The sequence below is a fragment of the Mirounga leonina genome, unplaced genomic scaffold (assembly GCF_011800145.1).
Source record: "Mirounga leonina isolate KUSES-001 unplaced genomic scaffold, KU_Mleo_1.0 Mir_173, whole genome shotgun sequence".
NCBI lineage: Eukaryota > Metazoa > Chordata > Mammalia > Carnivora > Phocidae > Mirounga > Mirounga leonina.
In genome coordinates this window covers 41,927,095-41,940,408 of record NW_023270447.1, presented here as the reverse complement: position 1 = coordinate 41,940,408, position 13,314 = coordinate 41,927,095, and the positions used below count along the sequence as shown (strand labels likewise).

The following is a 13,314-nucleotide window of genomic DNA, read 5'->3' as shown; positions in this document are numbered from 1 at the left end:
TACCTACCTCTTAGCCTACCACAGCCTGCCTCTGGAATAAGCCAGTCAGGGGAGCTGGGATGCTGAGAGGGAAGTTTGGTTCTTCCCTCGGCTCCAGAGTGCTGTCTCTGCTGTTCCAGACAGGTAGAGCAAAGATACCCCAGGCCACGATTGGCAAGACCGTGAATCTGTTCTGTTGCTGCTATTATTACATGCTGTGAATGAACACGTTCAAAGCAATAATCACATCTCTTAAATGAGAGAAGTAATTGAAGTCAGATACAAAATGAATAACCTGCAGTCGTGATTTCCATACCAACAGTTAAATGTGGTATCTGTGCTGGTTTGCGAGGACAAAACGAATGGCCATCCCCAGCCTCCCTAAAAGCTGCCAGGAATATGTTAACCTGACCTTTATGGAGATGAGGCTCACTCACCATTCTTCCTGGACTTGGTCGGGAGCCACTTTGCTCAGCAGTATGGGCAGGTTGGCGTTGGACTGTTTCACTGTGGCCACAATCCTGATGAGGGGGAAGGAGGGAAGATCTTGGGATAATGTTGCCTGATGGAGTAACAGGGCTAATCACAAAGCTCCTTCCCCCTGGTAAGATTTGGGTACCAGGATTTCCCCTTGATCAGGATGTGACTGTCATCCAATGTAAACCTTATGCCTGGCCTTTGATAGGGTTTCGTAACCCCATTTCATCAGCACAGTCAGCCATGGCTTCAGACCCTTGCCTTCTGTTTCAGGTACATTAGTAGAGAATTAAAGATCCATTAGCCTCTATCAGTTTATTTTCTCCTTTCTTCAGAAGTTAACCTCAGGTGCCTCTCTTGATTATTCACTTCTGGTCCTCCCTCTTCTGATTCCTGCTCCCTCCTCCTTAAAAATAAAATAAAATAGATGGGACATCAGTTTATTGTCCTCCAAGTTTGGACTCATTCTTGATGGAATGCTGTCAGCAGCCAGCAAACGAGCGCTCCGTAGGGTATTGAAGCAGGTGATTTTGTTTGATTAAATAGTCCTGTTTCTCTCTTTTTAATGATGGGTAGAAATGTCCGTGCGTATGTCCAGCCTGGAGAACGACAGAGACGAAAGGGATGATGAGAGCCGAGAGGACAGAGGCATCAGTGAGTACTGAAGCCGCCTCGCTGTGGAATGTGCCTGCAGGAGGCTAGCCCATACGAGACGCTCTTTCTTACATCCTTTTGGCTTATATTAGAATTTCAGAATCTTTGACATGACTGGGGCTTTTCCTCCCCCGTTTTCATTAGGAATAAGCGTAGGTGCTTGCTTTGTTTTAGAAAAATCTTAGAAGATTCCAGGATGTTCCTTTTTGCATGAAGTGCTTTGGCCCAAAACCCCTCACCCTACATTTTCTTTCTCCTCCTCCTTGCTTTCCAGCATAGTATTATTTCAGAAAGGCAATCATCGGGTGTACATTGTTTTAGTCCCTCGGGGAATTAAAATGTAGATACCTCGGGAGGGTGGTGGGGGAAGAGTATTTCTTTATCAAAATAGAGTTCCATTAGAGATACATACCTTGGCCTTCGACTCTATAGAACATATCTTCTTAATGCATGTTGGAGACCTGTAATTAGGGGGCCTCTCACTGCCACTAATCCTCACAATTAAAAAAATTACTTATTCTCTCTCTCCAAAGAATAGCTCCCCCGAACGTGTGAATGAGCCTGCTCAGAGCAAATGTGCTTGATACAACAAAGATACTGGCATCAGAGTGACTAACTGTCCTTGCTTCCCGCAGTCAGCAATACTCGGTTTATAGCTGCAGTCATCGAACGACACGCACACAGCCCAGAAAGGAGGCGTCGCTACTGGGGTCGATCGGGAACAGAAAGCGATCATGGTGAGGTCTAGTTCCTTCTGAGGAACCCGGTGGGCTCCTGTGGGCCATTGCTCACACCCCTACTTGTCCCTCCTGTTCTGTGCTCAAATTAATTACTTTGACATAGTTTTCCAAAGGACACATTCCAACATGGCATGTTTATAGGAACCCTATAGTTTTGATTATGTCTCTGCACTCCCAGGCATAAGTGAGAGGACCTCTTGGCACACAGATTGCTTTCTAGGTGTTCTTCATGCATAAAGATTCACGTTGTCTAAATGGAACCCGCTTACCACTCCACTTGATCCTTGGTAATTGGCATCCTCGTTGGTCCTACTGCGCAGTGTTGTTAGTTGGCAAACACCAGCATCCTCAAGGGCGCTGTCAGTCATTACGCTTTGTATATGACAGGAGTCCATGCTTCCTTCTGGCATTCCCTGTCCTGACCTCCAGCCTTGCCTGGAAGGTTCAGGGAAGCCTTCACCAAGGAGACAACAATTTTCACTGGGCCTAAAGGGTGATGAAAGAAAAGTTGGAGGCAAAGGATATTAGAGGCAAAGGGACTGGTGTATAGAGTTAATCATGGCGGTTGTATAAGGTGTATAAGCTCTAAGATGCTCAGAAAGGGTAGAGGTTGGATTTTGAAGAGACACCAAGGCTGAGCAGGCCGTGAATTAATCAAGTCCACATGCTGTATGGAAGACTTGGCCGCCACCTAGACGCATGGCTTGGCCTCACAGAGAACTGCGGCCATGTTGTTGGAGTGGCAGGAGTGTGGGGCCTTTCCTGTAATTGGAAGATCTTTTTATTTTTCATAGGGTTGTTTAATTTTCCAGAAATCTTTATTTTCTTCCCAGAATCAGGTCTTTTTTAAATGCGTAGATAATGCATTATACCTTTTTGACTCTTCTTTCTCCACATCTACCCTGGAAAAAAAAAGGAGCCGGGATATCTGCAAACAGTGTGCTCCCACCCCTATGCTAAAAAATGCACGAGTGGGTATTCATCAGAGAGACCAGTGCAGCCTTTTACATGAGAGCCAGTGATTCAAACTCCCTTTGGAAAACGGGAGAAGCCAAAACCCTGATTTGTAAATTGGAGGCTCCTAATTTGGGCTTTGAATGACATTATTCCCAACAACTAAGTAGAAACTTCAGGTTTCTATGGAGAGTCGAAGTACAACTTAAATTTTTCAGTTTCTTTGACTTTCTGCTTTTTTTTCCCCCCTAAAAACCTTTGAACCTGCATAAATTCATTCTGCTAGGCAGTTCTGTGTCTCTTCTCCTTTGAATAATAAAACAGGTTTGAGGCTACTAAAGTTCAACAGAAATAATTTCTTATTCAGCAGAAATACTGAATCCTTTCTCTCTCTCTCTCTGTCTCTCCCCGGATAGAAATTGCTTCAATACGAAACTGGAATTCTGAGTGACGTTTACGATGTTCCATTAGCTCTCCCATTGTCTTAGGAAAATGGCATATGAAGCAACAGCTTAGATAAAAGGAAGAGTGCAGTGTCAGTATCTGAAAGCTAAGGAATCTAGCTAAGGGCTTGCTTTCTTTCATTTTTCACAATAATTGGATCCCTGTTATCCCCCAGGAATGAAAAATAGTTTCTCATGCAGACAGAATACAACACCAAAAGAAATGGAAAGCATTGACATGCCACATACTTCTGAATGCACCACAAAATCAATAGCATTTAACTGCCTGTTGTCCTATCCCTGGGCCTGTATGGCAGGTCACTGAAAACCATGGCATCAAGTGCTCATGTCCCTGTGATGCCAAGAATAAGCCATAAGTCCACGTTACAACAAGGAAATCTAATTGAATTGTTTCGTCAGCACACTTCTTCCTCAGCTCTGTGTTCTTCTACTCGGTGAATGTATTGGGCACCTGCTCTTTGCTTAGCCCGGTGGAGGGACTGGTGAAGGGACGGCCTCGTTTCTGTAAGGCAGAGGGTATGGAGGAGCTTGTAAGATAGGGTCAAGCACAGCTCACTGGGAGCCCCCCTCTCCCCGTCTCCCCAGGTTACGAGATCTTAGTGAGACTACTTTGGACCTTAGTGTCCTAATGATTAAAATGGGAAGAGAAACTTCTCCCTGGTGAAGTTATAAGCATTAAATGCGATAACTTACGGCAGGCATGTTGAGCTCAGGGTTGACCTCCCCACCTCGGTACCCAGTCTGTCCTCAAAGAATTTACAATCTAGCAGGAAGCTGTAAATAAATGCATGTATTCATAAGACGGATAAAAAGCTGGCTATGACAGCTTCCTTAAAGGCCCAGAACAAAGCAGAAGATAGGGAGATAGTTCACTTTTATTAGCACGTACATCATGGACGTCCCCTGAGCGGGGAAGGTGGCGTTGGTGCTGGCCCTTGAACTGGTAAAATCCTAGCCCCGTGGTTCTTTGCAACCCAGTGAGCGTGTTTCCACATGAGTCCTTGGGTCTGATACACAAAGGGGAAACTCAGAAGAATAAAATACATAAATATGTAAGTACTGAACAGACTAGACTTTCATGGTACGGTTTAGAATTGTGATAGTCCTAGGATTAAAACTGAACGTTACCAAGCCAAACTTGGAGACTCCAAGCTGCATTTTTATTTAGAAATACATTTGACCCTTGAACATCCTGGGCATAAGGGGCATAAGGGGCACCGATAGCCCAGTCAGAAATCCACGTATGACTTCTGACTCCCCAAATACTTAATGACTAATAGTCTACTGTTGACCGGAAGCCTTACCAATAACATAAACAGTGGATTAACACACATTTTGTATGTTACATGTATTATATACTGTATTCTTACAACGAAGTAAGCTAGAGAAAAGAAAATGTTAAGAAAATCGTAAGAGAAAAATGCACTTACAGTAGTGTCCTGTATTTTGGAAAACCGGCCTCTAAGTGGACCCACGTAGTTCAAATCCCTTTTGTTCAAGTGTCTGTGGTATTTCATGTGGCCAAGAGAGTTTTGTGTTTCAAAGGAATCTTATTTTAATTTCTCTACATTAAAAAAACTACTCCAGATAGGAGTCGTTTTTGAAATTGACAAAAAAATTTTTGTCAATATTCTAAGACCACTTAGAATGATTGTTTTTTTCAGCACTTGACTATTTCTTGTTACGCTCACAAGTAGTGATTTAAAAAATTACTCCCTGCCGATGCTTTTAATTCTGTATATGCTCTACCCATGATCTCTCCTGAAAATATCATGTTCTAATTATTAACTGGCTTATTTTTAAGTTAAAAACCACCAATGTATATCTGTTCCTTGTGAATTCGTGTGTTGGTTACTATTTCATTAGGAACTTTATGCAAATGTATATTAAGCCACATTTTTTTCTTTGTAAAAGGGAAATTTCCTCCTAGTGAAGCAAATTCCAAAAAGCTTAAAGGGCAAATACTGAGCCTTGAAAACCTGGTCAAAAACTACACAGTGCACCCTGAGACCCTTTTCTAGAGGTGCACAGGTATTCTCCTGCAGTTACTCTCTGTGGCCACAAGGTGGAGAGTTGTCGTCCCCACCTCCCCCCTTTACCCCCCCCCCCAACATAGGGACCTAACATCCCTAACCATCAAGAGAGGTTTCTCAGGAACCATCAGCTAAATATGTAAGCAGAATACCAAAGAGCAACAGCCTAATCTTGACTCTTCTGTTCTTAATGAACACCTGGCCTCCTTTCTGAAGCCTACTTTTTGCTTGAGGTCATCTTTGCAAAGACTTTACTGTGTACACGTTTGGATAGTAAAGAAATCTTTCCTTTGAAAGTGTTTGCTGATACCCTTTGTGTTTTCAAAAGAGCTTCCCCCTCCATGAGTCAGACTGAGTCTGTCTTATTCATCACTGTTCCCAGCACTCAACAGAATTGCCTGGTGCTAAGTAAACACTCCATTTGTTAAGTGAGAGCATGTGTTTGGCTTTTTCCTCCTCCTCCGCAGCTTGCTATCCCTCCCTCCAGATTTTTATTAATTATTGAGATAAGAGGAAGCCTGAGTAACTTACAGAGGGGTTGAGCAATGTCCCCAGAGCAAGTGGTTCACTTTGGAAAAGCCTCTGCTAGGGGGGTTCCCATCAGAAAGCAAGAGCAGGAGAAATGGGGGTGCTCCTGAATTGCTTTGGGAACAGCTCTACCATCAGAACCACCCCGAGCCTATGACCAGCCAGGTTCAGGGCATCCCTGGACTCTTAAGTTGAAAGCCCTGGGCAGGGCCCAGTGAATCCTGGAGTGTCTTCATTATTAGGTGAGCCTGCGGAATGTCACACCAGATAAAACCACAGATAACTCAAAAAATTAATGCCATTGCTTTGGGAGCATAGTAATGTGATTTTTGAAAAATGAAGTGTCTGCTTTGTGTGAGGCATTGTGTGGAATATTAGGAGTACAGAAATAAGAATTTGTCAATGGACAAGACAGCCCTAAAGTTTATTATATAGTAAAAATCTAAGAGAGAGATGTGCACAGAATGCCATTTAAACTTACAGAAGGGGCATCCGACTGCATGTGGGCTGAAGGCTGGGGTTTGGGTTGCTTCCCAGAGAAGACCTTTAAAAACTGGAGCCTGAAGCACAATAGCCAGACGAGGGAGGGGGGGTGGGGTGAGCCAGGCAGAAGGCCTGTCACAAATGTGCAAATGAGTTAACAGTTACCATGGACGCTTGTAAATGAGTAGAGATGGGAAGCCATTCAGGATATACTTGGAGGCAAGATAAAGACAGCCTAGCGTGAACGGCTGGCCAACAATAATCAACAAAGACACCGAGATTTTGCCGAAAGTGTATTTTCTCCTCAAGTCCCCTACGTGTGAAGCACATGGTAGCTTAAGCACACACAGCACTTTGTAGCTGGGGTTTCAGAGCCTGCTGTCCGGTCGTACGTTCCAGACCGAGCACTGCCCAAGCTGAGAAACTCATTGGGGCTCCTGATCCCGTACCCTTGAGGAAAGGCATCACTGTTTCCCCAGCTCCTGAACCTAGCCGCCCTCAACCTTGTCCAAGGATGTCAGCCCTCCTGGCATCTTCACCAGGCCATTTGGCCACCACATTCTGCCTACTCTGCACCCCAGTGGTCCCTTGAAGCCAGCTCCGTGTTCTTCTTAGCACCGCTCCTGTCCCTTCAGGTCCTCGGCATCTCCTGGGCCAGCCCTCCAGCCTCCTGTCCTCTGAGCCTTGAGCCCTCCTTCCTTCTGTCCAGCCTCCTCGTTGCCACAAGGGATCCTCTTCAAGCACCTTATGTCATCGCCACCCTCCTACACCCCCTTGCCTGTTATCCTAAATCCCAGCTCCTAGCTCGACCAGCCTTCTTGATCTGGTCTGAGCCCCCGTGTCCAGCGGTGTCTCCTGCGTCTTTCTCCCCCATACCGAGCTTTTTTATCATCCCCCAAGCCCACCGGAGACTTTCAGGCTACTGTGCCTTTGTATTTGCTTATCTCCTGGCCTGCAGTACCTTTCCACCCCTCTCTTTACCTAATGAACACCTTCTCTCCCGCGAGGCCTACCTCAAGTGTCCTCCTCAGGTATCCTCAGCCAAGGTAACCAGCTTTGGTATTCCTTTCGGTATGCCTCCGTTTTGTGTTTCCCCTTCTTGACTGTGGGCTTCTCAGGAGCTGGGGCCTCCCCTTTACCCCTTTTTCTGGGGAGCTCCCCCCGACCTGGCACAAAGAAGACACCCCATGATGGCAGACCTGTACGTCAGTGAGCTCCTTCTCTTCGGCCCTGACTTCTCATGGCCGACACTCCTGCATTTCTGGCTAGACATCTCCACAGACTCTCAAATCAAGATGTCTGAAACAAAATTCATTGTCATTCCTGAGACTGGGGATCTCTGAGTCTTAGCATCCTGACTCCGAGTCACAGTCCCCTTTAACCACCTCTCAGCAGCCCCCCACAACCCCCTCACTTTTGATAGCTTACCAACTTCTCTTGTTTCTGCTCCTGAGATACTTTTAAATCTGTCCAGTCCCGTACCCCTAGTTTTAATTCTTAGTCTCTCATCTGGACTGTCAAAATAACCTCTTAACTGTCCCCCCCCTTCCTTTTTATTCATTAAAAAAGCTGCCATCAGAACTCTCTTTGAAACACAGAAACTGTCATGCTTTTTTTTAATCTGCTCAAAATGTTCTACTGTTTCTCCATTGTCTCTGCTTCGCCATGGCCTTTATAATCTGACTGTAACTCCCTTTTCCACCTCCCTCCTGCTGCGTTCTCCAGCTACCTACTAGCACCCACCCTAGCCATGTGGTGCAGGAACGGCCTTGGGGTGCCACACCCCTGTGGCCTGCCCCTCTGTCCCCTTGCTCCTATCCACCTACCAAACTCCTGCACATCCTTTAAAGCCCAACTAAAATAGGAGTTTTTCTGTGACCCTTTCTCATTCTTCAGCCGGAATTAGTTTATTCCGTGTTCTAGATTTCAGTTCTACCTCAACTATAGCTCTTACCATTGTCCGCAGTAGAATAAACCTAGCTTCACGAATATGTGTCTCCTGTTCGGTTGTGAAATCCTCAAGGAAAAGAGACATCTCTTACTCATGTTTCATCGCCTCCTTCTCTGGCCCCGTAATGGTCTTCTATCAATGAATAATTGAACAGATCCGTGCTTGTATTGGCTTTATTTCTCAAGCACTAGCTTTTAAGCTCCTTACACAGGGACCAGGTTTTCACCTTGGTGTCTCCTGCATTGCCTAACACAGTATCTTATACATAGTAGGTGCACAATAAGTATTTGTTGAGTTGGACTGGCTTAAATAATTCTGTCATTTGAGAAATGTTTCACTGAGGACAGAGAACTGCCTTTCTCATTTTTGCACAGAGCATACATTTTCAACCACAAACTATTCCGGCTTGGCTGTGTGCAAGCACATCAGTTTTGCAGGCACAAATGTGACTAGCGCTACCCATGGGTGAGTGCTGATTGATGCTAACCGTAGATGCAGTGGAAATATTAATGAGCTGTCACTTCTCAAAATTTTTAAAGGGGATTTTTGCAATATTTAAAAACATGCCAGGGTTCTTGGAATGGAATCCTTTGATCAGCAAGGCCATTTTCTTTTGAAACATGTACTACTTAGAATACCGAAAGAAATTAATCTTTAAATACAGTGAGCCAGCTTACACAGAGAATAGTTGATTCCTTTGCTGGTTGCTAGGGGTATATGTGGGGTTAGTATTTCATGGGGTGGAACTTTGGGCAAGTTCATTAACCTCTCTGATCGTCATCTCCCTCGCCTGTAAAAATAGATGTTAAACCACATGCCTTATTGGGGTGTGGGGGCCCCAGGACACTGGCACCTGCCGCAGAGCAGGTGTGTGGCTGATAGTAGCCGTTGTTTTTGTTCTCACTGTGTTGTGTCGTCACATTCAGGCCTGTCCAAGCCCCGATTCCCCCTCCAACCCCCAAGTCCATCCGAGTCCCATTACTTTTTTTTCTTCCGAAGCTGCCTTTTTTTTTTTTTCCTTTCTTTAAAATAAAATTAACAGTCCTAATCCTGATCTCCAGGAAAAGTGGAGGTGGATAGCTGCCAAATGTCAATGGTAGTTATCTATGGATCAGAGGGGAATGTGCGGTGATTTTAGTTTTTCTTTTGTTGATTTGGGGATTTGGGAAAAGGCTGCTTGTATATGTATATATTTTTTCCTTATCTGTGCTCTCTCAGGCGTCTAAAACGGTGTGGTTTTACCGTGTAACTGTGGAAAAAGAATGGCTAACAAAAGATGCCTTTGGAAATAAGTCACTTGCCCGTCTGCTGGCAGCCTGCACACGCTGGCCGCCGGCTAACACACAGATAGGAACATGGCCCGGTGCCCTAGACATCTGAAGCCCGGCTCCCTGCGTCTGGAAGCTCTCAGCTGCCTGTTCTGTTCCTTTTCTAGGTTACAGCACCATGAGCCCGCAGGAGGACAGTGAAAATCCCCCGTGCAACAATGACCCCCTGTCAGCGGGGGTCGACGTGGGAAACCACGATGAGGACTTGGACCTGGACGCGCCGCCCCAGACCGCTGCCCTCCTAAGTCACAAATTCCACCACCCGCGCCCCCACCACCCCGCGCTGCACCACAGCCACCACCTGCAGGCGGCCGTGACGGTACACACTGTTGACGCAGAATGCTAACGCTCCCCTCCGACCCGCCGGAAGACGGGACCTGGGAGGCACAGAATGCTCTGGAGGGATAGAAGAGCCAGCGTCGGAGGCTCCGCTGCAAGAGACCCCTCGGCGCGCGCGTGTGTGTGTGTGTGTGTGTGTGTGCACGCGCGCCCCCGTGCTTCGCCCCGAGGGACTGAACTCCTTTCCTGCCCGTTCACCTGTTTCAAGAGGAGCGACAACGACAGACTCACGCTCGTGAAAATGCAAGGCCGGCTCCGAAACGGAGGGGAAGGAAGCCTGATTCATGAACCCGCCGTCGTGCTAAGGGACTGGAACAGAAGGCCAACCTCCAAACAGAGAGCGGAACCTCTCGCTGAAACACGGGGAACCTTCGTTAAGCTGAGCCAGAGGAGTGTTCCAAGGAGCCAGAGACACTCGGCTCCCCTTAACTGGAAGAGAGAGCAATGGGCCCGCCGGAGAGCGAGCGAGCGAGCGGCACATCCAGGGAGGAGCGTGTGCTTTGAAGATGCCGCTTGGTTGCGCAGCGGTGCCCAGATACCCCAGTCGCTCTCTGGGACTCCTGTCGCGCTCCAATGGTGCATCTCAAAATTTCTAAGTAAAGGATTATTTTTCTACTATTTATTGAACTTTCAGACATTCTCAGACTTTGGGGGAAAGAAAAGGAGACACCTGAGAGATTCTCAGCCGTTATCCCTAGCTGTTTTGTGTGTGGTCCTTTGAACTAATGAGTTCTGTTATTTAACGGATACCATCCCGCCGCCCCAGGCCACAAAATGGGAAAATGAAGAAATCTTTCTCTCTGACCTGTTTACACACATCTCCTTTAGAACATCGTTTTATGGAAACACATCTTTATTTGCAATGCAGTATTCTTTCTCTGTGTTTGACAGAGGTGGGGAGGACAGAGGAATCCAAAATGTTTTTAAAGAAATTTTAATGTTTCTTTTTTTTACTCCTTTCCACTCCCCGTGCAATGCTTTTCTTAGATTTCCACAAAACCTAATGTTACAACCCCGGCCTGTCAGCTAAGGAGGGATGGATTTCTTCTCCTTGTGTTAGAGACTATAAATTTTTAAATGTCCCATTTTGATTGTGAGAATAGTGACTATATAAAGGAAGATGTTTTTAAGATTCACGATTGGTTCTTAATTCAAGATTTCTTCTGATATCCTAGTTCAAAGCTGCTGCCAGTTATCCAAGAAGTTACCCACCAAACTGCTTTGTGATGTATACAGAGATAAATAAAATCTGGCTAATATAACATGGGGCATTGTAATTTTAAAGTAGTGTTCTAATTACAGTGATGTATTTTAGATTCACATTTTGTGATTCAAATATGTTATAAAGGCATTCTTGCACCGTGTGTGTGGTAAATCTCCGCTTATATGTAGTTGGAAAAAAATTCACTGAATAATGTTTTAATGATAGGGTATTAACGATATAATGTAAAAAACAATTGGTCCTTCAGCCGTACAGAAAGTAAACTATATGCGTGCTATCAGGAAACCCCTTCATACTGTGTATAAATTTGCAGTCTAGTGAAATAAAATGTATGAACGGACAGTTTTAGTGTTTAATAGTGATTTGTTAATGTCCCCCTTCTTGTGCCTCAAGGCAAATTACATTCACTTTGTAACCTAGCAGATCAGTCACCAAACTGAAAGTAGGCCTCCCCTCGATGCTGCTGTCAACCTCAGGGGTTTCTGGACATTTCGAATATGCAAAAAATTTAAGAAAATAATGGGATAAAATTAAAAGCAAATGTTAAAAAATGTGTGGAACATAGTCCCCCCCCCCCCCCCCCGCTGAGCACCTACATTCATGTCAATAATAAAGAAATGATTGTTCTCGAATTGCTGGAGAGAATGGGTGACTTTCCTGTCTTTCCAGAAAATTAAATCTCTCCATGGGATACCAGTTTGTTTCCTGAGGTTGAAAACCTTTGCGTGATGGCACTAGCTTCTGGATGGGGGAAAACGTGGGGTTTTCAAGAAAAGAATCACAAAACATAGAGCTTAATAAAATATGTTAGAGCCTACTCAGATGTAAGAACAGAAATGCATCTTGTGTCTTTTGTGATAAATATCTCCCCTGTCCTAAACTTCAGGGGAAAGTAATTGAATGCTTCTACCTGAAAAGAAAACAGAACTGTGTTTGACAGGCCCTCGAGAACATGGCACACAGATTTGCAAGGTTTTATCTTTCGAAGTTCCCTTTCGTCTACTCCCCCCAAGTGTTTTGTTTTGTTTTTTTAAGATTTTATTTATTTGACAGACAGCGAGAGAGGGAACACAAGCAGGGGGAGTGGGAGAGGGAGAAGCAGGCCTCCCGCGGAGCAGGGAACCCGATGCGGGGCTCGATCCCAGGACCCTGGGATCATGACCTGAGCCGAAGGCAGACGCTTAACGACTGAGCCACCCACGCGCCCCCCATTGTTGTTTCAAAGTTTGTTGTTCATGTTCTTGCTTTAAAGGACAATTTCATGTTTGGAAATTTCTATTACGGTGACCTATATTGGTGGCTCTTGCCCCCCAAGATAACGTTGCTTGTTAAACACGAGTCACCCCTGGAATCCTGGAGGGAGGTCCCAGCAATGCCTTCTGGTTCACTAAGGCCCTCTTAATGCCTATAATGCTCATATCAACGTTGACAAGTTTCAACAGCTAAGGGTGCTCCAGGTCACTTGATAAGGTAGAAAAGGGGAATTCCTCTTTGTGGCCCAAACAGAACAGGGTTCAGACCCATCTAGCCTCTTTCAAGTACGCGCTCATCTGCTTTTCTGACACATTTATTTTAGACATTTTGGAAAGTGCGGTTTTTCTTCCTCTGCCTCTTGATTTAATTTGAATGCTCAACTAAGCCTTATTAATATTTTCATTTGAAAAATGTCAGGGACGCCTGGGTGGTTCAGTCGGTTAAGCGTCCGCCTTCGGCTCATGATCCCGGGGTCTTAGGATGGAGTCCCGCATCCGGCTCCCTGCTCAGCAGGGAGCCTGCTTCTCCCTCTGCCTGCTCCCCCTGCTTGTGCTCGCTCTCTCTGACAAATAAATAAAATCTTTTTTAAAAGATGTCAGATTTACTCAGGTTTATTCTGCATGTCAGAGTGATATGTAGAAAGAAATCCTGGAAGATCACTTAAGCTCGTTTCCCTGCGGTGAAGGACTGCTCTAATGATTACTCTTTCAAGAAAAAAATATATATATATCTGGTAGAATAATCAAAATGGATCAGCCCAGTCTTATCTGTGCCATCTTTGGTCTGTTTCTGAAGAGAGGAGTGGTGATTTTCCTGGCTGAAATACAATGCCATATTCAGAATTTTTTCTGACTTTTCAGTAAAGAATATTAAGTTGGAAGATCTATTTCTATGGCTGTGATAAGATG

At 45.2% G+C, this 13,314-nt stretch overlaps 1 protein-coding gene across 2 annotated transcripts in view; it reads left to right on the top strand.

Annotated features, from left to right (window-relative positions):
- CACHD1 (cache domain containing 1) overlaps nucleotides 1-11,688 on the top strand; it is a 199,990-nt gene extending 188,302 nt beyond the window's left edge. For both annotated transcript variants that reach the window (XM_035018363.1, XM_035018364.1), the window contains exons 25-27: nucleotides 1,033-1,110; nucleotides 1,746-1,847; nucleotides 9,699-11,688. In XM_035018363.1, coding sequence (XP_034874254.1) covers nucleotides 1,033-1,110; nucleotides 1,746-1,847; nucleotides 9,699-9,937 — 419 coding nt within the window. In that variant the 3' untranslated portion in view covers nucleotides 9,938-11,688. The remainder of the gene's footprint in view (nucleotides 1-1,032; nucleotides 1,111-1,745; nucleotides 1,848-9,698) is intronic.
- The last annotated feature ends 1,626 nt before the right edge of the window (nucleotides 11,689-13,314 follow it).